Consider the following 26,074-nt stretch of genomic DNA (forward strand, 5'->3'; position numbering starts at 1 on the left):
AGATAGTAGCAAAATTAAATAATCTTTGACGCATTTTCATTTTCATCTTTCAGCCCTACTTTTTTAATACCATTGTTAATTTACTGCCTCTATTTTTGCATTCAGTCTGTCACAGGAAGCCATAAAAGTACTTGGTGGTATGAGTGTTTGCCCAATATGATGATTGATATAAACTAAACTATACCCACCTTATGCATAAGATCGAAGCTATGCTAGACAGGTGGGATAAGCTGGCGATTTCCGTTAAAGGCAGAGTAACTGTAGTTAAAATGCAATGTTCTCTCTTTGAAATTTGTTATTCATGGTAGTTCCATGCACCTTAACTAGTAAAATTATTCTCTAAAATTAGCGCACCGATCAATAGTTTCATTAGTAACATACATCTATCATGGCTAAGCCTGCGAAAATGTAACTTAACATGGGAAAAAGGAGGGCTGACTCTTCCAGATGGAAAGGAATATTATCTCGCAACCTTCTTAATAACAAATGCTAGATTTTACAATTTAGTCAGCTTAAATGTATTCAAATTTATTTTTTGAAGGGATGAAGAGTGGGATTTTCACCTAGTGCAAAATCCTAAATTGGTAAGATACTGCACTACCGTCATTTTTATGCAAAAAGAAACACAACTGTGTCGATTTTTGCAAACCCTCGCTTGTCATACAGGAACTCACTTAAATTGTTGTGCCCTCAAGATCTTCATGGTGAAATGAGATGGGAGAAAGCTGATCTCGGGAAATTAGGGGAGTGTTTCATAAATAGTGAGTTAATTCCCTGGGAAACTGTTCAAACTAAACTACCACTTTCTCAAGTTACAAACCTCCCTATTCACAAATCAAATATATACCATAACTTAACAAACATATTACTTTACAAATCAAAGCCTCCAGGGTAATAGTTGGGGATCTGTTTAATCTACCTAACTTCTCGAGAAACATTGGTAATTGGGTACGATGGTTGCGAATCTTCTGTAATGATTTTGAAAAATTGTTTTGAGTAGCACATAATAAATAGCTGAAAGATGCAAAGTTAAGAGGATCCAACTTCCAGCAAATCTATGCACTGTGGCTGTAATACTAAACTCCACCATTATTACATAATACCAAAATATCTCCAATCGCAGTCCTAGATGTTTAGAACCTGGAACATGGGTCCATATAATTTGGAGATGCCAGGAGCCAAAAGAATTTTGGAAAAAGGTTCTTTTATGCAACAGATTATACTTGGAGTTGCTTTAATTCAGGATGTAAGTTTCTATTCTTCTGGGCAGTTATATGCATTTGATGCTTAGACCGAGAAGTGCCCTTATCTGGTGGTTCATTTTGATATTAATAGCTCTCTCTGTGACTACAGTACATTGGAAATCAAGGAAACTCCCATAATTTCAAATGAGTTTGCTAAGATTAACACGGTCTATGTAAAGAAAATCTTTATTCCAAACACAAATTGGGTTGGTAATTTCCTTAAGACTGGAAGTACTTTACGAACCGAGACTGGTGAGCTCCCAATTCTCTGATGCAGTTTAAAGTGAAAATTAAACTTTTAGATATGGAGATAAAAGTAAGATTGCAGAGGAAATATATTGTGCTCATTCGTGCATTATAAATAGCTGTCTAAGCACAAGATGTAGTCAGGGTTTTTTGGCACTATCACAAAATATCGCCCCTGGTCCTGATGGGATCCCCCTGATTTGTTTTTGGATGATATTAAGATCTGGGTTCCTGCTTAGACAATGGTTTTAAATGCTGCAGTGAAGGAGGGCCCCCACCCTTGTGGTTCTCTGCTGTAATCGCCTCTGTATTCATGAAGGGGTACAAAGATGATCACCAATGCTATCGGCCGATATCCCTGATTGATGCCGTTGCAAAGGTTTTGGGAAGGGTGCTTTTAGAGATATGCTGTTGTTGTGAGCGGATGAGATTAATATAATCTCTAATATAGTTTTAGGCTAGGCCGATCCACAAGTCATCAATGCTTGAATTTTTTTTCCATTATAAACAAGTATACTGTTGCCTGATCTGAGTCTATCCACCTAGTTTTTATGGACTTAACGTCCGTCTTTGATAAGGTCAGTCCTGAAAAGCTATGGTGCTTTCTTCTCGCGGTGGGGGAAGATCGTGATATTGTGCTTCTTTTAAGAGATCTACATGCCCATACTTCAGCATCTGTGCACTATTCTCAGGGTTCAGCTTGCAACCTTTCAGTACTAGCAGGGGGGTCCACCAGGGGTGTATCCTTGCCCTTTTTCTGTTTCCTCATTATGTTAATGGTTTGGAGCAAGCTCTCTTTCTGTGTAGGCCGATTGCCCAAGGGTGGGGAAGAGACCGGTTCCGGGGCTACTGTATGTCGACGATACGGTCCTCATGGCTAGGACCAACGTTGGGACATTTCACAGGGAAAAACCAGGAAGGGTTCCCTAGTGGTATGAGTACAGCGCCGGGAAACCCTGAAATGGGGTAGCTGTGCGCTATATAAGTACAAACACATTTACATTTACTTACAGTTGTTACTGGACAGGTTTGTTGCCTTTATGGCCAGTTTGGATCATCTGGTTAATTTCACCATGTAATATGTGATGGTAGTGCGACCATGGTCTACCAGGTCAAAAACATTTAAGTTGGATAATCACACTTTGTCTAAATTCCCGGCCTACTCTTATGCTGGGGTATTGTTTGATTGCAATAAAAATTGGAAGCCCTAGATCTATAATAAGAAAGGAGAGTTTGTTAAGGCCAATGCTGCCATTGCTAGCTTTGCTCAGAGCCTGGGGTCCTGGCCGCCCACGAACCCTAATTAAGGTTTATCAGGCCAAGTGTGTCTCCAAGACTTTTAGTGAGGTATGGGGATACACAAGAGTTTATAACATCCAGACGGTTGAAAATGTCAGCGAGGCTTACCTAGCGTGTAGGAAAAGGTGCTGTGTCTCGTATATGGCATGCTCCTAATGCTCCATGTTGGTTTCACACTGATTAAAGCCATGTCCCACGATTAATATAACAAGCATTTGCAATGCAATGGGTCTCGCATTCAGGCAAATTTGAGCTATTGACATTGCAAATAACTATGCCTTTTATTATTGTTTTTGTTTTTAAAACATAAATAAAAGGCATTGTCATTTACAATGCCAATAGCTTAAACTCTCGTAAATGCGAGACCTATTGCATTGCAAATGCTTGTTTCAATATTATATACAAGCCATAGTTGCTGCTTATTTATCTTCTGCAACTAACAACCATTGGCAAAGCCAATATTCCTGACTTCTTGTAGGTATGATGTTACTTGTTGTATCATATATCTGGATGCAATGACAGAAACAGCAAAATACAAGTCCGGCAGCACACTAAGCTAAGCACAGATTTTTAGCTTACGTGGTTTAAGCCACGCCCTTAATTACATTTGAGAGACCCCCCTGTTTTTTCATCCCTCTAAAAGCCCTACGAACCGGTATCTATCACTGCTGCTCTGTGCTCGTGGAAGCCGCAGGTTTGTGATAGCAGCTGGCTGTAGGTGTATTGATCTCTGCCCAGGCTTTGGATGTGCTTGGGTTCATGTACACTGTGCCTGAGTGCAAACACTAAACAAAAGTCAAATCTATTGGCATAGTCAGTTTGTCGTTACATATCAGTCAGCATCTTTGCCACCTGGGGCCATTTGCTACATGGCCTCTGTTGTGGAAAGCAGCAGGCAATGGTGCAGCGGCTATACCAGTTGCCAGTCGATGAACGCCACCAGGTGAGCAAAGGGTGTCACACAAGTAGATTACAATATTGTATCTACAGGCAGACGTGGTGATCCTAAGCCATTAACACAATGCTTCTTTACGGCACGTGCCATCACATTGGGATGCAGAGTATGCCACGAGGGGCAATGTCTTTTGGCCTTGTATCATTCCCTTTATAACATGTCAGCTCGCCAAGCTGTAAACTCTTTTAAGAATGGCTTCGCAGCACTACAAACCGTAACCTTCAATCACCGCGCACACTTCAGCCCCATAATTCATCCATCCTTCACTGTGACCTTCACACAGAACGATTAAGCAGGCACACTAACCAGCTGAGCTATATTTGAACCACACCCATAAACTTGCAGGTACATACACTTATGCAGGTGCATTAACCCCGAGTGTCCTTGCTGCTTTGAAATGATGCCTATATCATCCGGTCCCTGGCACCAGCTTCATTCGCGGAGTTGGGAGCCCAGCTCGATTGACTTGAGCTGTATAGATACGGCACATGCTCATCGCACGGGCTACGCCACCATCGTTCCTACTGACTACGTTTAGGAACACCACACCCACACCTTCACATGCCAGGAAAAAATACCAACTGAACGCTGGGAGTTGTGGTCTTGGGAGGAAAATAGTTGAATGGCGGGCGGAGATCACAATAAAATCAAATGTGTAGGGGGTTTCTGTAGCGATGTGTTTATGCCACACATTTCTGGTTAAATCCTAACACAATAGATCAATTGGCTAATGCACGACCGGTGTATATTATTAGTAAATCACAAACTGAACAAGTTAATACACTTGGTGCAGGTATTTGAGTGAAATTTGCAAGTCGCAATCCCAGAAAGTTATATACAGGGATGGAGGGGGGGGGGGGGTTGCTGTGTCATGCAACCTTGAATAAGAATGAAGGATGGGGGGGGGGGCGGTTGTGTGTGTGTGTTCCCACTTCAACCCCAGTAAGTTGGTATAGGGGGTTAAACCACTGCTGCAGAATAGTTGTTTGTTTTATACCGAAAAGAAACCAACGATTTCCCAGAACCCCAACCACGTCTCCTTTCCTCGTTTCCTTCTCTCGTAAGCTACACATTGTGTTTAGATTAAGGTTGAATGACTACTTGTAGAAAGAAGCATTTGCAATGCAATAGGACTTGCATTTACGGGAGACCTATTGCATTGCAAACTGGAGTGCAGGTGGGCGGGGGCCAGGGCAGCGAGAAGGCAGGAACAACGGGAGTGCGGGCAGGTGGGGGGCGGAAACGCATGGTAAGAAAATAGTGCTCCGAATCTAAATACCACATACCATGCAACACTCGAAGTAAAGGGGCCAGTAGCCATGGAAGGATACAAATGACGACATGGGTGTCATAAGGAGGGACTAACAGCCTATAAAACAATCGGAAGACAGCATTTAGAAAGGACAAGGACACAAGCCAATGAAAAAGATGGGCGGGGTAGTGGGCAGAGCTTCTACTCCATACTCCACTACTGAATGCCTCGCAGAGCGATCAGTGCATGCGCGCTGCCACTTTAGGCTCGACCTAAAAATAGAGACTATAGCCTACAAGTGAAATTAGTACTATGGTGCTCGTTGGTCACATTGTAATGGCCTCTTGTAACATGGATCTGTCTGAGTTGTCTTGGACCCTTTTGATGATTTCTGTAAAAGAATAATGACTGTGAACGAACAAGGGATGACTATGAGAGACAGCTGACTATCGGTTGCAACACTCCTCCTCTTCTTTCCTGACTGTTTTAGCACCTCTTACTCTGCTCTTTATGTTCTTTATTGTTTACACTTCAATATAACAATTTCTGCAGTATTGCATAGTTACGATCCTTTAAGCAGGTCTTTGAAATAAGATGAAATTACTACCATCAGCTTGGTAAATGTCCAGTATATTCTCTAGATTTGTATGTTCTTATATTCTTTCTTCATTTTATTACACAGGAAATTGATTTGATTGACATTCTCTGGAGACAAGATATAGATCTTGGAGCGAGGCGTGAAGTCTTTGATTACTGTCATCGACAGAAGGAGTATGAATTGGAGAAGCAGAAAAAACTTGAGCAGGAGCGTTTGGAAGCACTTCAACGAGAGCAAGAAAAAGCCTTACTGGCTCAGCTTCAGCTAGATGAAGAGACAGGGGAATTTGTTCCCATCCTGCCACCGCAGCATATTGAAGCGGAAACTGCCAGAATTTCGAACAGTTCTTTACAGGTAACATAAGCAAAATGTATTTAGATCTACGTTTGTCTTAGTGTGCGACTAACTATTAAATCTTTCATTTTTGAGGTAGGCAAGGACAGGTGTACTCATCTTTTTGTTTATACAGATCCTCGACATCTGTAATGTTGGATTTTAATATTTTAGTAGTAAAATCATCCTTCAATGTCATATTCAACACCATTCACATTCACAGCAGCTCTCTTCCAACTTCTCAAATTGCCCCATTCTTCTAACTGTGATGTACAGACTTAGATTTGAGTTAGCTATTTTTTAAGTGTCCATCGTATTCTCTTACACTGATCATTTTCTTCATATCACTTTTTCACTTGAGTTGTTTTCCCTTGATTTACAATTAATTTTTTTGTTGATTTTATTCTGTTTACTCCTCATAGCAGTGAAGATAAACCAGATTAAATCAATTTTAAAACTTGTGCTCCTCAACCGAGCTGTGTTTTCAGGCAATGGCTCTCCTTTCCCAATCTCATTTGGCTTAATAGCACTGTTTCACAAGGAAGCTGCACATGGCTGGTAGTCTCTCAAGAGTCACAGAACCTTATCCTTTTTGGCTATGCAGTTGAATGGAGTCAATGTTCCAAGTTTGGTGTGATCTGCTCCAGAATTATTTTACAAATATTTTTTCCCCAAAAACTTAATTGAAATCGGATTGGTTTTCAAGCGGCAGATTGTGTTCATGTTCACTTTCCACATAAAATATCAGAAGGTTGAGTGCTTTTATACAAAACTTAAACTCCAAAATCTAAACTATAATGCCTTGCAAGAAACACAGAGATCTAGCAATTCATTCAGGATGTTTTATAAAGTATTGAGCACCCGCATGTCAGTAGGAGTTGTTTGCGGAAGAAAATTATCAGAATACACCCAGACCCCTTTGTGGCACACTCCATGCCCCCATTACTCTCTCCTATATCTCTCCCCCTTCTGTTCTGCAGATGCAGTCAAAAACCTGTGCAGTGGGCAAATAAGAGTCCTGAGTATGAGGGCTGTAGCTTTTGCACAAGATTTTGGTTTGGTTTCTTGTTATGTTGTCTGTTGTGGGAACCGGTTTGGACCTTCCTCTTTAACTCCACATGGGTAGGAGACTTGATGGTTGAAATTGCGCACTTCCCGCTTCTTAGCAGTTTAGAAACCTACACTACAAATTAAGTAATTGCACTTCTTAACTCTTCACTCAAGTTAATGCGTGTGGTGCTTCTGCTGAACCACTGTTATGAACAGCAGAGAATCCCCTGAATTGGGCTAATCTAGGGCACTCGGAGCATGGTGAGAGCTGTAGTAAGGAAGAGATTAGCTTGCATATAGTTTTAGACAAGAACATTGATCATAAATTACATCCAGCAGTTCATGCACTGGATGCAAACGATCATTTGAGGTGTTCATATGGACTCAAGATTCCTGCCCAAAACCTCCTATGCCCTAGTCATGTATATGTTAACTATTAGATAAAAGCATCCCCCTTTTTCTGTTGATTCTTTATTATGTCTGAGGCCTCTCATCAGAAGGAAAGTGTGTGTTGAATAACTATTTAGCAAGTTACATTAAACCTCAACTCCTAAATGTTAGGCAGATACAAGAACCAACACTTGAGGGATATTTGCCTTGACATGGTAGGCAAATGGCAGCAAGGGATATCAGTTACCTTTTTCAGCTTTTTTCTCTCTTCTATCAGCCAGCTTTTTGCAGACACATCCAAGTATTCTAATGGCAGGTACATTTAACAAATGTTTAAACTCTTTGTACGTTTCAGTACTTTTTATTCTAGAATTTTATTAATTCAGACATTGAGGCTGACTGAATCAATATTGCCTCTAAATAGACAGTCCTCTTTCAATTTTTATCTATAGAAAAATCCATGACAAAGCATCCTATTGACCTTTTAGCAACATTCGACACTACAAATCATGAAATCTTACAAAGGTCGTGACATAAAGCATAGACAACAGAACTCTTGACTTTTTTGCCTCCACACATGGCACAGTATGTTTTAAATATTTATGCTTTTCATATTTTAGCTGTTGCATAGAACCACTTGGAGCATTGATGAGTAGTCTTGACATCACTGCCCAGTAAAGCAAAGACATCACTCATCGCTAGCTAAAATTAGGACTGAATGTTGCAACTTTCGTAGATTGACAGGCGACTGTCAAAGATGGATTACACATGACCTGAAATATAACCCTCAAAATATCTTTTACTATTTCAAAGCACTGCCTGGCAGATGTAAATTGTTCTAAATTTATGAGACTATTGCTGTAGAAATAGTAACTTTTCCTTATTCTATTCAAACTCTGTATCCATGCAAGAAAATCTTTAAACTGATAGAGAATTCTAGCTGCAGATTCCTTACCTTAGACTATTCCCCTGCGTCTGGCAGGATTTGAAAATTTTTGAGCAGTACCCCTGCATGCCGGTAGGTGGAGTCATTCAGCTCTGTGTCGGCGTGGACCATGCGCCATACCAGTGTGCCGACGTCTGTTCCTTTCTTTCTGTGCAAGTCAGCACCGATCTGTGAAGCACTACCCCCTCAGTCAAATTTTTACTTGCTATCTGTAGACTTTTTGTCATCACTTTTTTGAGAATTTCTTCTCCTGGTGTTCTAGGAATCTCCCCTAAGAAACAAGCCATGTGTTGCCAGTCATAGGCAGAAGTCTGTGACAGAGCCACGCCTTTCTTTGGTGTTTGGAGCAGGACCACGACTATAGTGCCTGCGAGGACTGCTGCACCATACACCTAAAAGCGCTGAGGAGGGTTTTCTCAAGCTCCTAGTCGCCCGATGTTAGACGATCCTAGTCTCGCAAAAAGTCTGGGACCGCTCATGGAGCCATACCCAACGATTGTCTAGAGGATCCAAGTCGTCGGGTAAGCCCCACCGAACAAAGGAGTCAAAGACGTTGAAGAGGTCTTCGACTTCATCATGCTTATCCAAGGCCTCAGACGAGGTGCAGGAGCTCCAGCAGTCTAGGCCTCGCTATTTGGCAGAGCCCGTGCCAGGGTCTGCTCCACGCCTCACTGACTATCCTGGAGCCGGAGCGACCCCAGCCTAACTAAAAGAGTTCTATGAGGCCATGAACCTGATATTTGAGCTGTTTGACCCCTTTGGAGTGACTTTGGGTCCCTTGGATCAGGTGCTGGATCTGTAGAGGCACCACCTATAAAACCGTGGCATTCCTCAGCACCAGCTCCTGTATCGGCACTCCTGGTGCGGCCACGCCCCTAGGTGGCATCATCCCCATCGTTGTGCCTGACTCTGACATAGAGCCGAATGGGCTTTGTCTGATGCCAGTTCCGACGCTGACTGGGACTGTGCCCTCTGAGTTGGAGCCAGTGCCTTTTTAATTCAATAGGCCTGGAGAGGGAGACAAATGGGAGGGTGTTGATGACTCTTAGGGCTGTCAGCAACCCCTAGATGACACAGAAGACAACTGGTATGAGGAACTGGTGGATACCAGTGGATTACACACCTCATGGCACACTGGCTTGGTCTTTCCTCCCTTACATGACTATGCTTTATTTACAATGGTGGTGCAAAGGGTGGCTGACGTCTTGGACCTTCAGTTGCCCTCAGTAGCAGTCAATACAAACGTCTTGACTGAGGTACTTTAACCGGGATTTGCCCCCCTCCAAATCCTTAATCCCATTTAATGAAGCCCTTACCAATATCCGGCACGGGGCCTGGTCCAAGCCATGCACAGGGGTTCCTGTGCACAGGACAATTGCCCGACATCATATCCCCACTCCTCTGGACCCCCATTTCCTCACCCAGTGGTCCAAGCCTCCACTTCCTGAGTCAACCCCATACATTCCCTACCACTTCACCATATAGGGATTCCAAGAGGCTGGATACCCTCTCCAGTATGTTCTCTTCCACCAACCTAGCATTGCAGTCATTGAACACTGCGTGCTCTTGTGCCGATACGACTAATACAATTTGGTTTCTCAAGTGCTGCCCGTGGTATCAGAGGAGGCCTGAGCCATACTGTCACCAGCAATTGCAGATGATAGAGACGCAGAAAAGATCAGCATCAGATGTGAGCTGAATACGCTCGACTCAGTGGGCCGAGCAATTTCAGCAATGGTTGTACCTAGACTCCACGCCTGGATGAAAACTACTGGCTTTTCGGGGGATGTCCAAGCTTCGCTTCTGAACATGCCCTTTGGCTGTCGCCTTTTTGGTGAGAAGACGGACTTAGCGCTGGAGCGTTTTAAGGATAGTAAAGATACGGTCAGGTCTTTGGGCCTTTCCATGTCTCCTCGCCAACCCCAGTCTATCTTCCTCCCTTTTCGTGGCTACGGAAGAGCCCCCAGCCGCATTTATTCCCACCTATCGACCACAGCCAACAGACTTCCTAGTCTTTTCCGAGTTGTGGACGCAGTTCCCTTAGACCATGTGGGGCCCCTTGCCAGAGGTTGCCTCAGTCCACATCTCCCCCAGCAGTTAGAAACTCCAAACCCCTGTAGTGTGTCCTCATACCAACATGGACATTCAGTGGGAGCCAGGATAATCTATCACATGCACCACTGGCAGTCGATAACATCCAGCAAGTGTGTTTTACAGATTGTCCAAAGGGGCTACTCCATCTGCTTTCTGGACACTCCCACCCATACCATCCACTTATGACCTGCTGATGGAGGACCATCTCTCCTTGCTCAATCAGGAAGTCTTGAATCTCTTAGCCAAGGGAGCCATCGAGAAGGTGCCAGCTTCAGCAATAGGTCATGGTTGCTAATCTCGCTACTTTCTGATGCCCAAGTAGGATGGTGGCCTTCTCCCTGTGCTAAACCTGCACTTTCTCAACTTCCTCCTGAAAAAGGAGAAGTTTAAGATGCTCACACTAGCTCAGGACCTGCCTGCCCTGGACCCTGGATGATGGCTTTGGACTTGAATGACACGTATTTCCACATCCCCGTCCTGCCTGCATACAGACATTACCTGCGATTCATGGTGGGCCAGGAACTCTTTGTTTTCCCTCATCCCATTTGGCCATACCAGCACCCCTCGGTGTTCACTAAGGTGATGGCAGTGGTTGCAGCACATCTTCAGAGGTTGGAAGTTCTGGTCTTCCCCTATCTTAGTGCCTGGCTCTTGAAGGCAGGCTTGACCCAGGCAGTCATCTCCCTACAACCTCCAGACTATGGCAGACCTCCTGCACTCGCTGGGGTTGACTATCAACATCCCTAAGTCACACCTGACTCCCTTCTCAGATGCTCCCTTTCATCTGAGCCGTTCTAGAGACTCGCAGTTTCTGACCGATCCTCCCGAGCGGTGTAGCCAGGATAATCATGCTATGATACCGATGTTTCAGCCTCTTTCCTGGATTTCGGTGAGACTGACTCAGAGGCTGTTCTGCCTCATGGCTTCCTGCATCCTACTATTGACATATGCCCGTTGGCATAAGTGGGCTCTGCAGTGGGACCTGATGTTCCAGTGGACACATCATCAGGGGAATCTCTTCGACATGGTCCAGATCTCGGAGAGAACTGCAATAGACCTGTAGTAATGGCTGATGAACTGTGATTGGGTAAGTGGCAGACACCTCCCCAATCAGAGCTGACCATAGTGACAGACGCGTCAACCCTGGGTGGCCACCTGAGAGAGGTGAAGTCAAAAGACTTTGGTCTCTGGCAGAGTCGAGGCTCTATATCAACCTGTTGGAGCTTTGGGCGATTAGATTGGCATTGAATACTTTTTTTCCCTTCTTAAGGGAAAGGCTGGTGCAGGTGTTTACGGACAACACCACCACCATATGGTACTTCAACAAGCAGGGTAGGGGTGGTGTCATGAATCCTTTGTCGAGGCCCTGCCTCTCTAGACATGGCTGGAACGTCTGGGCATTTCCCTGGTGATTCATCACCTGTCGGGCTTTCTGATTGAAGCCGGTCCCAGGATGCTTGTTTCCGGTCCAGGGAAGACATGGCTTGGCAGTTTGGGCTGGACTGTTCCCATGATGCACAGGGTCAAGACTGATTTGGATGTAGCTGTGTCTGAACTGGGGTGGCGAAGTGAGCTAAAGAACGATGATGGTTTCAACGCAGATCTGTGACTGGGGGTGAGTATCTGAAAAGTTTCAGTGCTCCGTCCATCATCTCCTTGTGTGGGCTTTCTGAACGCCAGGGCGGATTAACTAATCTGTTGATGCCTAGCGAATCACAAATGGTGTCTCCATCAGGGGGTATTGTAAGGTCTCATTCAAGAGTGAGGAGAGCCTTGGTTTGATCGGTTTGCCACCGCTGACAACATGCAATGTCAGGAGTTCTGCATGCTGAAGTTTCCAAGGCAGTTCTCACTCAGACGCTTTTCCTCTTAAGTAGAACTCCGGTCTCCTGTACAACTTTCTGCCGATATTACGCCTGCCCAGAGTTCTCGAGGAGATCAAGAACAAGTAATTTGGCACGGAGAGTCTGGTTTCCTGAGCTCGTGAGCATAAGCATTGGTCCTCCAGTCAGGCTGCCTCTTCAGGAGCGTCTTCTGTCCGAGCAATGGGGGAGGGTTCTCCACCCGAACCTGCGTACCCTCCACCTTCATGCGTGGAGATTGAGCGTCGACAATTTACATTATTCGACCTTCCTCTCACAGCCTGTCATGTTATTCTGGCAGTCAGGCGACCCTCCACCAAAACACTATATGCCTGCCGTTGGGACAAATTTATGGCTTCTGGCTTGCATTTTCAGTCCTGACTAAAATATTTAACAAAAGCCTGCTGCAGTGAAACCAAACAAAATAACAACCCATTACTTTCTGTAAACAGTGCATTTGTGAGATAACAATGTAAAGTGCATGGATTCCGTTTTCTTTTGAAATGTAAAATGGTCCCTCATGTAGGACAGTGCAAGCACTTGATGGGAGGCAGAATGGTCCACCAAACAGCCAATAGCATGTAGAGACAGTAATACTCATCTGGAAATAGCCAAAGCTCTTTTTGTGTGTATTTTAAAGAATTGGTAACAATAAGACTTTCCAGAGAGCTGTGCTGTCAAGCCAGACCAAACAAACCGTGACATCCTGGCATCTGCGCAAGAAGCATTAAATCTAAAAGTTTGAAAAATATGTATTCTAACGGTTGCTTTTGCACACAATGTGTAGTTATGCATGACATTACTAACACTTTGTAGTGAAGACTGGAAATAGGGCTGCCTGCAGTGAAATTTCATTGAGCCTTTACTCATGGTCCATTTTGTGCAGAGTAGCATGCTATGCGTTCTCAGAAATCACTTAGTGCCTCATCTGGCATATGAAATACTACAGTAGCTGCAATAGCTATGCAAGGTCTTGGTTGAACCTGATTGGGTTTGAATCACGGTTGACATTGTTCTTTTGTTCATGTCAGTGCACATGAGCGGTATCAGAATAACATCCACAGTTCAAAGGTGCTCAGATACCCTGGTGCATTTTAGCTCTGTGTAATAAGCACTTTACGTTTTTTTTAGTCATTTGCTGAAGGCAATATAGGCTATTGTTACAAAATGTGACCACTTTCTGTAATTCCGTTTATTAAAACTACTCTCATGCACCTTCCTCAAGCTAAGTTTGATATAAAACATGCAAATGTTCTCTTAACATCATGATAACATGACGACTCTTCTGGATGTATTCTCTGGTGAAAACTTACTTCATCTAATTGAAACTTGTTCAGAATATTGATTTAACATAAAATAAAAAATGAAGAAGTGTTTTGGTGTTGCCATTCTAAATTTTTTTTTTCTTTATTTACTTGCAGAATAAACAACCGTTGCAACCGAGCGGTGGTGCTTTGTCATTTGATGAGTGTATGCAACTTTTAGCAGACTCATTCCCATTTGTCATTGAGGAAGAGGTAAATCATACTTAAGTTTCGAACACTAGCAATAAAAAAAAAAATCTAACTTGTTATATTTGATTTCTAGTATTGGAATGAGATTTCTAGATCTTTTCTGTTTTGTCCGTGTAGCCTCACGAACATTATGACTCGGTTTCCAACAAAGGTAGCAATGTGAGATTATACGTCGGACCAACAATGGCATAGAGAGGGTACCTGAAGTTGCCAGCTGGCGGTAAAAGTCCTTAAGTGTTTTAGGGGCACATGCATCAAATTTTCATTTTGCGATTACCAAATAGTGATTTTTTTTAGAAATCGCTCTTTGGTAATCGCAAAATACAATGTAACAAAACAGAGCGCAAATAGTGATTCTCTAATTACGATTCCTTACGAATCGCAAACGCATTTAGGGAATCGCTATTTGCAGTTGCGACTCCATTCTTTCCTATGGGCCTCAAGGCCCATAGGTGAGAAGGGTCTTGCATTAGCTATTGCGATTAACTAATTGGTAATGGTAAATTAGAGGATGCAAAGGCAAGGGTGCCCGGGGTCCTAAGGCCCCCCTAAGACGCCCCTTAAAGAAAAAGTTGCACATGTAAGGCACACACATGCCCTCCAGGGACTTTATTAGTTTGACCAGGGGGGTGACGTATAGAGTGGTGCTTAGTGACGAGCCCTGCGGTACCCCACAGGGCAAGCCAAATTGTTTTGATGTAAAGTTGCCCAAGGCCACATAGTTTCTTCTGTTAGTTAGAAAGTCTTTGAGTATGGTCAGAGCTGCGCCACTTTTTCCTAACTCCTTTAGTCGGTTGATTAAAATGGTGTGGTTGACTGTGTCAAAGGCTGCCAAGAGATCGATTGAGATCAAGACGGCTTGACAGCCATTATCCATGATCCCTCTGAGTTCCTCTGAGTTGGCAAGCAAGGCTGTTTCTGTGCTATGAGCCTTTATAAAACCATATTGAGAAGGATCCATTAAATTGTTATTGTCAATACAAACCATCATTTGGTTATTTAGTGCTTTTTCAAGTAGTTTGGCCGGAAAAGGAAGTCTGGAGATGGGCCTGTAACTACTCGGTTCCTGTGGATCAAGATTGTTTTTTTCAGTAGGGGCAGGATGGATGCCACCTTATATTCGGCGGGGATATGTTCTGCACTGATCACTGTGTTCATAATAGATCAGCCTGACTCAGTGAATGCAGTGTGGTTGGGCAAGAAGACTTTCCGCCGATTTCAGGTCTTTGTCACATGAAATTGTGGTCTCCTCCAGTTCCCCCGGTTTGCAATGTCTGTCTGGGTTTTAGTGTAACCCACCTAACTGATACCACATTTTCAGCACCTCTAATTTGCTTTACAGATTATTATTGAATTGTCTCATTTTGTGAAGCTTGGATTAGTGAAGGAGTAAGTCATTCTGGATTTCAGGAGGATATTGTGGGATTCATTACAAGTTGCGCGGTACTACCAGGATGCAGACTCTACATAGGTAATGGGGATTTGTAGGGAAGTGGGAAAAGATTCCCTGGCAAAGGAAAAAGCAATACATATCCTCCCCATGCTGGAAAAAAAAAATGCTCGGGACAGGTACATGGCTGCCATTGAAGCAAAAGCCTCAAGCGATTTTACTGTTTGAAATTACCAGATTGTGAACTTGGTTCTTGGTTTTTTCCATCAACTGGACAACTGGTATGTGGAAACAGGACCAGTGCTGATCAGGCGTGGCAATAAAGCCAGGTGGGATACCTTTCCATCTGACTCTTAATGAGGGCCTATGAGGTTAAGCACATTTTACATCTGGTGCGATTTCACTGGTCTGCTTACTGGAAAAACCATAGTGAATAATATACGGTTATAAAGGGGCAGTAGGGCCATTCTCAAATGTTAGAGTCAAATCTAAAATGTCTGATTAAATTTATGATAGTTCATTTTATAATGTGTATGTCTGAGGGTATTAGCTGTTTCTTACTAGATCAAACGGACTAGAAATAAAACCATGTTAAAGACTTCTGTGCAATTCCTTTACTGTACATAACAGTTCAAGGAGAGGAACGTGTTTTTTGGTGTGTGCAGAAAGTGGTGTTGCTCAGTGGTAGGTGAGTGCAACCCGTCCGCAGCCACGCCTTTGGGTTGAGAATTTTTTTTCCTGGCCCATGTTTTTCGAGGAAGATGCTGTGGGAGATCAAGGGTGTCAGACATCACGCTGCTATATTATTCATTTGTAGGTTTTTTTCCCAATAAGTATTAATTGAAACATTTCAGTAACTTGGATATTCGACAACGGTTACTGTTATTAATTTCTAGTTAATGTTAAGTGGCTGAATGAAAGTATGCTGGTCATTTTGTTTTACAGGAAAGCTTTTTGCATCATATTTTGCAGGCTCCTGCTAGCACATTTCAACCATTGGTTCTCGATTCCTGTCCAGAAAGCGAGCCAGTCTTCATCACTCCTAATCAAACTGTCACAATTGATCCCGACCCCATTTTTCAGGATCCTCTTACTGTCGTGGAGGCTGCAATGAATGAAGTGGATCAAGTTTGGGAAGAACTTTTGTCCATTCCTGAGCTACAGGTAACTTAATTTCCATGAATATAAAATAAAAATGTCCACCATTCATCATGACACTATTGTAAATTCGATTCTGATGGATGCTTCTACCTGCAGATTACTTAACTCTTGAATAATCCCAGGCGTCAGACTGCACCCGGAAACTTCAGAGCTATCGAAGCATGTAGGGGACATTGACACCATGTTGGCGCTGACACCGGATGTGACATCCGGCAACATTAAAGAGTCCATATAGCGCTCATCGTGGCATATCAACTTCTGTTCCCTTATTTGCTGCACCTTTGGCACTGATCCAAAGCTCACAGTTTTCATCCCTCAGCGCTTCAAAATTCTTCAGGTTTTTTTCAATTTTGTGCAGTGCTAAATGATTTCTCCCCCAAAGTGCTAAGGCTTTAGGCCCTCTAGGTACTGGGAGGGACAGATGTCCATCACAGACCCTCACTCTATTTGCCTGCGTTTCGACCATGACACCAAGTCAAGCGAGTCACCGATGTCATGCAGGGAGGACCTGGCCTGGCAGTTCAGGCTGGACTGTTCCCATTGGACGCAGGGTCAAGACTGATTTGCATATGACTGGGTCCAAACTGGAATGGCATGGTGAGCCAAAAAAAGATGGATTTAGGCCCAGATCTCTGTACTGGGGTGAATGTATGACATTGTTCTGCATTCTATCCATCAATTGTTCTTTTTGCATTTGTCACCCCGAGTGGGACGGGTATGCCCAGACGTGGGTCCAGTGTCAGCAAGACCAAATCCCTGTGGCTTGCTGTGAATGTGTCTAATTACTTGTTCGAAACAATTAACGAAAATCCAGGCAATAAGTTCTGGAAGCGTGGACACAGGCGTCTGCTCTTGTTGGCCTGGATTTGTTAAATATCACCATTCGGCATTTTACACAGCAACAGTGATTTTTCTCGCACTGTATTTGTCAGCCCTCAAAGTAAGCTACAGGGCATTGGCTTTGATCCCCTGAAGGGAAGTCCCACCCTCCCCTTTTCCGTGATAGTGCTTCAACGCGTCTTTCCTCATATCTGCGGACCAGTCAGGCAGCCCACACTATGCGGGACGCCGTTTTGTACCTTGGGCCGTCTTTCTGTCCTGAAGAAGACCCGCCGCGACACATCAGTTATGCTTTGCTAGGGTCGAAACGTCGACATTTAACCTTGGTTCAGTTCTAGATATCTCTGGGTCCTATTGTTGAGCAATTTGGCCTTTCACCAGAGTGATTTCTGCAATCATTGTTCTGACCATTCTTAAAATTGTATATATTTGTACATAGGTTCATATTTGTATATACGCACTCCGTCACTTGCACTGAGCACTCATGTCACCTTGAACCACTTGTCACTTTCGTATGTTATTTTATTTGGACAGCCCGAACCTATGTATATTCATGTTATTTGATGAAAATATTGAGAATTCTCTTGCAGTATTTTTGAGTCTTTCTCTCTTTGGGGTTCTGATACTCGTCTTTACTTTGTTGCGCGCATTTATTTGTTTTACTTACATTGTTACTGGATTCTTTAAGCAAGAACAAGTTTCCATATTTCTATTGATTTGATCTTTCCAACAAAGCAATTGTTGCTCCCTGACAGAGCCATTGTAGTTCACTATATATTTACCCAGTCTCTGGGGGACATTGGGTTACCCCATTGTGTTTACCCCTATACCTCCGGGGTGGGCAGCCAGGTCTGTACACCTAAAATTAAATTCTGCCATCTTTAGGAGGGCAGAAATGGTGGGTTCTGGATAGAAAAGGTGACCTACAGTACCGGATGTGAACACCTCAGGGGCAGATTTGCTGCATGAACTAGTTACTAATTGGCTACTAGCTTCCACACCCCTTATACCCCTAAGTCTAGGAGTTATGGGATCCTCTCCCCCCATACCAGAACCACAGATCTGAACAACTTACTTCAAAGAAGGACCAAGAGGAGAGCCGTGTCGCCAACAACAGTACTTTGCCCACCAGCACAAAGCAAAAGAGGGATACTTTGTTCCTGAGGCAACAGACTTGGAACTGAGTGAACGACTCTCGTCCTTTACTAAAACTCAACACTTCTGAAGAGAGGGACTCTTGTGGAAGCCAGAAGCACCCTGAGTCTCCCCTGCACTAGTGGCACTAGTCCTCTGTAACCTGCAGGTAAAAACACTTGCCGATTCCAAAGAATCGCTGGTGCTCCAGATATAAAGAATCACTGGCCATCAGGCCCTTTGAGGGTTCGCCCAAATCCAGGTGGTCCAGTGCATTGTGGAAGTTGTAGTCTCGGTTGCCCGAAGTTTCAGGTTGCTACATTACACCTCAGCCCAGAGTGGGTGTGTGGTGGGCTTCGTCAAGGGCTATTTGGTCTTCTTGTCTGTGATCCAAAGGGAGTGACTAATATTAATGTGTATCCTCATCTCCCTTTGTTATTCCCCAATGGGACTTCTGTCTTCTTCTCCCCTTTTTGATGGGGTCTCCATTTGAGCCCCTGTTGGCCATGTGCCTGTCCGCCATTCACTCTTTTTTCCCTGACAAACTAGTGTTACAAACCAGAGCTGCTTTCCACACCAAGGTATTTACCCCCTTTCACCTGAGTCAGTCCATCATCCTTCCATCCCTTTATGATGTGCCCCATCCAACAAAGGAGGAGAAGCGACTGCATTGCCTGGATCCTAGGAGGGCAGTCGGTTTCTATGTTGACCGCACAAGAGACTTCAGAGTAGATGATCAGCTCTTTGTTAGGAACTGTGGCAGTAGAAAAGACAAAGCGGCCCAGAAGCAGTCAACATTCTGCTGGATAAGTCTTTGTATCAAGATGTGCTACGCCTTTGCTAAAACTGCCTGGGGGAATTAGGGCTCATTTGACTAAGGGCCAAGTCAGCATTTTCAGCTCCTGGCAAGGCAATCACATGTGTTTTCTTACACACCCTTACTATGCACTATACTTTGGGAGGTGCATGGGAAAGAGCATTTTGCCAGATCTGTGCTGCTAGATTTCCTCATCTAATCATCCATCGACCCAACTCGTTTCAGTACTGCTTGTAAATCTTTTCAACAGTTGAGGAATCTACAGGTAGAAGCATCCATCAGAAGGAAACTTTGCTTACTACTGTAATGATCTTTTTGCTGGATACTTCATATACCTGTATATTCCTCACCAATTCCACCCACTTCCCCATTGATGCATGGTTATGCAGAGACAGTTTAATAAGGGTGCTATTAGTGTAATACACTGCACTTTATTCAATGGATGTTGCTCAATCTATTCGTCTGAAGGCAGCAACACTGGGGGTGGGCGCTATATGGACTTGGCGCCACCGCCAATGTGGAGTCCGCTCCCCCTATCGACTTCGAGAGCATTGAAGTGTCTGTATCCAGTCTGACGCCTGGGATTATTCAACAGGTGAGGAATCTGGAGTTTGATAGAGTATCAACCAGAGCAATTATTACTGAAGGTAAGTAACTTTTTCTTAGAATTGCTGTGAACGACTAGCTCATCATTCTTGATCTTACCACGTATGCCACTGCTTCACATATCTGGTTAGAGCAGTTATGTAGTGCATTGCTCCTGCAGTCCTGGAAACATTCAAAGCTGATGCTGCAATGGTTGGCCATCACGTTCGTTCTCCAGGAAAACGTGATTAGGTCAACTGCCATGTAGTAAAACGTGTTCCCAGGCATATGATTATATTTAACGTTGCCTGTTTTGACTGTCCATCAGATTTAGAACGCAGACCTCTTGACCTTTTCCAGGTGTTTCATATTAAGATTTTTTATTAGTGAACGTGAAAGCCATAACTTTTAGGGTCATAAACAGTCTTCATTAGATCATTTCATTTTTGTGTTAAACATCGACTTTCAGTAGGGCCTTCTACTTATTTTCTTTGCCATTTCCATTTATGACAATCTGTGTTGATTTAAGCCTACTATAGTGTGTTGTCTTTCTAAGATTTTTTATACCTTCCACGTTTTCTTACGCAAATTACTTTCATCTTTTTAGCATATGGTGAATTTCTGTTTAGGACTATTTTACATTCCTGAGACATGTGGGCGCCAGAAAGCTGCCCATCCCAATGGCTACAAGAGAAGCTTGCTCTGCCAGCCAAGACTAAATAGCAGCTATTATTGAACCAGTGGCTGGCCATCTAAAAACTAATCGCTGTACTGCTTGCACATCATCCAGACCCGCCTGAAGATTAACCCAACAGAGATAGAATTCCTTTTATTTGCCTAGAATAATAAACCGGACACAGTACAAACCTAGCTCAATGACCTGAACCATGATAATTTCAATCCCAACTTTCACCGAATGCCAAGTCATTTACCCTATGTAAAAGGAACAAATGATGGACGGAATGCTGAACAATGTGGACATTCACCCCCAGTTACAAACATCTGGGTTTAATCCATTGTTCTTTTGCCTACCATGCCACCCCAGTTTGACCCCGCCATATGCAAATCAGTCTTCCCCCTTGTTCCCCATGGGAACGGGTCGAGCCCGAACTGCCAACCCAGGTCCTCCCGAAACCGGTCCCAGGATACTTGTTTCTGGTCCAGGGAGGACTGGCTTTGCAGTTCGTGCTGGACTGTTCCCATGAGGAACAGGGTCAAAACTGATTTTCATATGGCTGAGTCCAAACTTGGGTGGTGTGGTGAGCAAAAGAAAGATGGATTAAACGCAGATCTTTGTGACTGGGGGTGAATGTTTACATTGTTCAGCATTCCGTCTATCATTTGTTCCTTTTAATTAAGTCATTCACCCTAGACACCAACTTCACCCTGAAGGAACACAGTGCCAAAAAAGCAAAGGCTTGCTAGTACTAGCTCTGTCTTCTAAAGAAAGTCAACCTGTTTCTTCCAAAAACTGATTTCAAAACTGCTGTTCAAGCCCTCATACTCTTACATCCGAATAGTGATAAAGCTTTTCCTTCAACTTGTGCATCATTAGCCCTGCAAAAACTCTCACAGTGATTACTGACACGGTGGCTGAACAGGAGTTGGCTGGCTAGGGCACTACCCTTTTCTCACCTAAATTGTGCCTCTGTGGCTCAAAGCACCTGATAGAAAGAACACTCAGTAGAACAGACTAGTTTGATGGGAGGACACACTTAATCAATGTTAGGCGAGATGGGCAAAACAGCAATCACCAATTTGATAAGTTGCAGGGGCCAGGAATTTGTAAGTGCAGCAGCAGAAGCAAGGCGAGCCTCAAGATAACATAGTAGCCACACTAATCAAAGAAATTAAAAAGAGCTTACAGACTATTGATCAGAAAATAGATACCTTAACCTCCCACGAGATCAGACCAGTTAAAGGAGTGAATTGATAAACATGAAATTCGTTTGACTGCGGCAGAAACATGAATATCAGACATTAAAGTACTGGTTCAGTGCAGACACACCCCCTTATGCAAGAAAGGGCCAAACATAGGGCAGCTGAGCCATGCTTGCTTCTGTAAGCGGTATGTAAAGAGCTTAACACACAGAGGGACGATGTAGATGTGATAGGAGAACCTACCTGGACTTGATAGGATATAGTAAGAAAGGCCAGGGCTATTATACATAACTCCCCTGTAACAAATATAGAGTGTGATACTCTCCTCCCACTTACACTTGGAAAAACCTTCCAGAAATATATTAAAAGCAATGGAAACTGAACTTTTGGGTGATCTTTTTCCAAATGGGATATTCATAGATCTGCAATATTCTAAAGCTTGGGGTGGCAGCTCTCCTTTGGCAGTCTTGCTATACTATAGATTACGATTGTCTGTGAAATCCGTAGATTACGATTGTCTGTGAAATCCGTTTCCCTTAAACCCCATAGAACTAATTTTACCTTCCAAGATGGTTTAGAGAGGTGAAACAGACAAGAAGATCTCCTTTATGTATGCTGAGGTATTGGCACTCGTAAACCCCCAGAATACACAGGTAGGTGGGCATGAGAAACTGAGCTAGGGTCCCCATTACCTGACATATGCTGGAAGTATTGCTGCCCTCAGGTTACAGATATTCCATTTACTACAGGCTTAAATTAATTTATTTCAGATTTATTCACCGCTTATACTTTTCCCTGGAACGTACAGCAACATTTTCTCATGGGGTTCAGTGGAATGTAAAAAATGCAAGGCTACTAATGTGGCCTTCGTTCACATGGCACGATTATTAACTCCCTAGGCGCGAGGATTTAGGCCACTATTGCTACATCTCCTGTGACTGTTATGGGGAATATGGAGGCCATACCTAAAAAGTGTTTATATTTGTGTCTATGACACTACTACTGGCCAAGAGGTGGATGGCGATGCATTGGATTTGCACTAAACCACCAAAACCTACCGTATGGCTTAAAGATTTTCCATATCGCAATGAAGTGATGGAAAATTACACCTCTGTAACTCATCCTGCTGCTTTCCCATAAGACTTTTGGGGATCACTACAGTCCTTTCTGTTAGACCAGGAGTCAGATTCCGGTGTATTAAATTGCTAAACAAGATAGCATTGACTGTAATTGTACTTAATATAAGATCGATTTATTGGCCTGCTAAACTATCCTGCTACTGTTCATTAAAATATCCTTACCATACTAATTTAGATGATGTGTGATGTATTTCATCATCGAATCCGTGTCGACCAGGAATGTACTGTTTCTTGGTGTCATAATTGCACGTTGTTATGTTGTTACTGTATTGAGACTTGCATTTATTTCGAAGTCTATTCTTACTTTTTTTAGTTTTACTGCCATCTGAGGAAAATATCGGTTTGACTCTGACAACCTAGATGTATCATTTCAGTTTGTTACATACTATCAAACTCTGGAGTTAAAGGAAGCTAATGCGGTTTTTATCCTTTCTTGACATAGGCTTGCTTTTCAAAAATAGGGATTTCACATGCGCCAGACAAATTAGTTTGTTGTTTGAAAAGAGCACATGGTTAAACTATTCTAACCTGTCATTTGGAAAGAACATGATCTTCCACGTGGTAATGAAGGTGAAGTTTGTGTACAGCAGTTTGTTTTCAGTCATTCTTTGAGGAGCTGTAGGAAGTCAGAGAAACCTAAAGTATTCCTTCCCAGAAAGACGCCTGTCAGAGCACTTTTAATTAATCCAATTTTAGTGATTGGTTAATCAGTTCTGCCTTAAATAAGTATATATAAATTATGTTCTCCAAAAACGTAAATTGTACAGTCGTGTGTGCATCCTGGAAAGAGCCCAGTAGATGGCAGTGTTTGAGGCTAAGGCTTATTTCATGCTTCTTTAGGTCATGTGTTGACTTCAGTAACGCATCCAACTTTACCTCGCAGGGGTTAACATTGGTGCACTGGACTGTGCTGTATTTGTGATCAAAGTAAGCTTTCCTGGTGCCCATTTCACTTGGTCCAGCCGTCCAGTCTGGAGAAGACAGGCCCACCATTAAGCTATTCGGTTTTTTACTGCTAAGAGATTCGGATTTGCAAATGAGGCTAAACGTTTCACCATCTTTTTCTTCTGTATTGATCTGAATATACAAATCTTCCTGAAATTTTGCCCTGAAGGTCTGTGAACTCTACAGCAAGCCACTTTTGCCCTAATTAACACGTAATCTTACAGTTCCATTGTCTATGGTAGATGATAGATGTTTGCTCTTGGGGTGTGTTACCTTTGGGATTTGTTAGAAATGTAGTTTATTTTCTTTAATACTTCCAGTGTGAGAGATGCCCTTTGCAAATACTTCAGTTGTAGAATTTTTTAGCGACATGCACTTCTTCTTGTACTTATTCCTCACATTTCTTCTATTACAATTAATATGTTCATCCGGTCTACTAAGAAGATATACTCCTCTTTTTGTGTTTTCCTTTTCTTTTTTTAGTGCCCAGTATTAATATCTCTATAAGCTTTCCTGAAGTCATTTAAAAAAAATGGCCATTAGGCAAAAGGCTTAAAATAATTGTATGTTTTTGCCCACTCTGTTCCAGATCAAGTGCACCACTTCATCCACTTCTGAGTCTGTTGGTCGTAGGTTATTCTAGTAGAGAGGGAGTTCCTTAATTCCTTTTGGGTGCATTTATCTCAATTCTCCTTCTGTGCCATCCATTCCATTCCATGTTGCAACTGTGCAACCATGAAATATAGCTCAAGGTTTGAAAAAGTCTCCCCCCATACTGTAGCATTTTGATTCTTCTCTTCTTGTGCTGATTGCACCCAACACTAGACTACTTGGGTGTCCATATAGGCTTTTAAAAATATAGTGCCCAAACAGATACAAGAAAAATACAGTTGAAAAAGTAAAGTAGCTAAGGAACAACAACTTTATCAAATCCATACAGACCATCTGAGATAGTTGTAGCATAAACCAGAGGTTTTAAGTGCCTGCCCTCTTTATCCCCTGTATTTAAACACACTGGATGCCCACTGTGTAGAGTGAGCTATTTTCTCCATCTAAGCTTTCCACGTAAAATAAGTTAGATTGGTCCAATTTGATCTATAAGCTGGATACAATCCCAAATCTGCCTCACTCTTCTAGGGGGGTACTCGCCAGTGGGGCTCTGGTACAGGAAATGCTTCTGCATAGTTATTACCTTCTGTTTCTGTTCCCTTTGAGATCCTCAAACTTGTTTTACAGAATTCATTCTGGTAGTTTAAAAGCCAGTACCAATAAAATTGGTTTACTATGGGCATTCCTCCCTTTTTTGTGTCTACTCCATCCATTCCTCCTATACATCCCTCCCTAATCTGGCACAAGATCATATACAGTTATAGAACTATCTGATATGCTTAGAATAAGAAGCCCCATTGTAATATTTTCCAGTACTATAAAAAGGAAGATCTAGAGTAGGCCAAAACGCTTTTTTACTTTTAAGAACAATATTATCAAGTCATAGGACAGAATTTTAATTGTTTAAATATGCAGGAGAATTCACAAATCTTTCTGTCATGTACACCAGAATAAATCTATATTTATCACGATACATGAGCCATATTAATATCAGTGGTCTTCTTAGAAAAGACTTGGGAGACTCTTACACTGTCATCTGCATGGTCCATTTCAGTAATGGAAACAGTGCTAGCCATTAATAGTCATCATTTTGTTTCTGGAGTCATATTACCTCATTCCATGTTGTACAATGCCAGATAAGGGCGTTTCTTCACCTTAGGTCAACTTACGTTTCGTATGCGCTCAAGAAGTTGCTTGAGTAGGATAGGAAATGTTTGAGTCCTTGATAATGCTTACATCCATACTAGCCACATCAGTAGCCAAGTATAGCCATCGCATGTATGACAGTCGTAGAACATAAGAGGATCTATCCAGAAAACAAGAAGCCGGACGATCAGCTGTGCGGGTGTCTCTGTGGTGTGCTATCCTGAATTCCCAATTCAGCTGAGATCTAGGTTTTGGCTACAAAAGAGGAGTGACTGATTGTCAATTACTGTCATCCCTACAGCAGCACGTTTTTCACGTTGCTCTATGTAGACCTGCCTCTACAGTTATAGGTCAATAATGCATCTGTGTCACTTTTTGAGCAAGAAACATTCAGTGAGCCTTTCTGCCTGTCTCCTTCATTGTGCACACTTTGTAAGGATGATGAATGTTAAATGTAAATTGGCATTTTCTTTGACTTCTGCACTGTTGACATCGCTTGAAGATTCGATTTGTTTCTATAATCACAAATATTTGCGTAGTTGTGTAGGTGGGTCACATGTCAATTTCAATGATCCTTCCAAAACAGTCTTGCCCAAATAACTTGTTTGCACAGTGTGATTATTCAATGTAGAACATTTAACTCA

At 42.8% G+C, this 26,074-nt stretch overlaps 1 protein-coding gene across 4 annotated transcripts in view; it reads left to right on the top strand.

Moving 5' to 3' along the window:
* NFE2L2 (NFE2 like bZIP transcription factor 2) overlaps positions 1-26,074 on the top strand; it is a 145,425-nt gene that overhangs the window by 117,477 nt on the left and 1,874 nt on the right. For 2 of the 4 annotated variants that reach the window (XM_085645225.1, XM_085645224.1), the window contains exons 2-4: positions 5,679-5,948; positions 13,691-13,786; positions 16,146-16,337. In XM_085645225.1, coding sequence (XP_085501351.1) covers positions 5,679-5,948; positions 13,691-13,786; positions 16,146-16,337 — 558 coding nt within the window. Of the gene's footprint in view, positions 1-5,678; positions 5,949-13,690; positions 13,787-16,118; positions 16,338-26,074 lie in introns of all 4 variants that reach the window. The other 2 variants (XM_085645223.1, XM_085645222.1) reach the window with 1 other exon arrangement.

This window comes from Triturus cristatus, chromosome 3_1, assembly GCF_964204655.1.
Source record: "Triturus cristatus chromosome 3_1, aTriCri1.1, whole genome shotgun sequence".
In the NCBI taxonomy this organism is placed as follows: domain Eukaryota; kingdom Metazoa; phylum Chordata; class Amphibia; order Caudata; family Salamandridae; genus Triturus; species Triturus cristatus.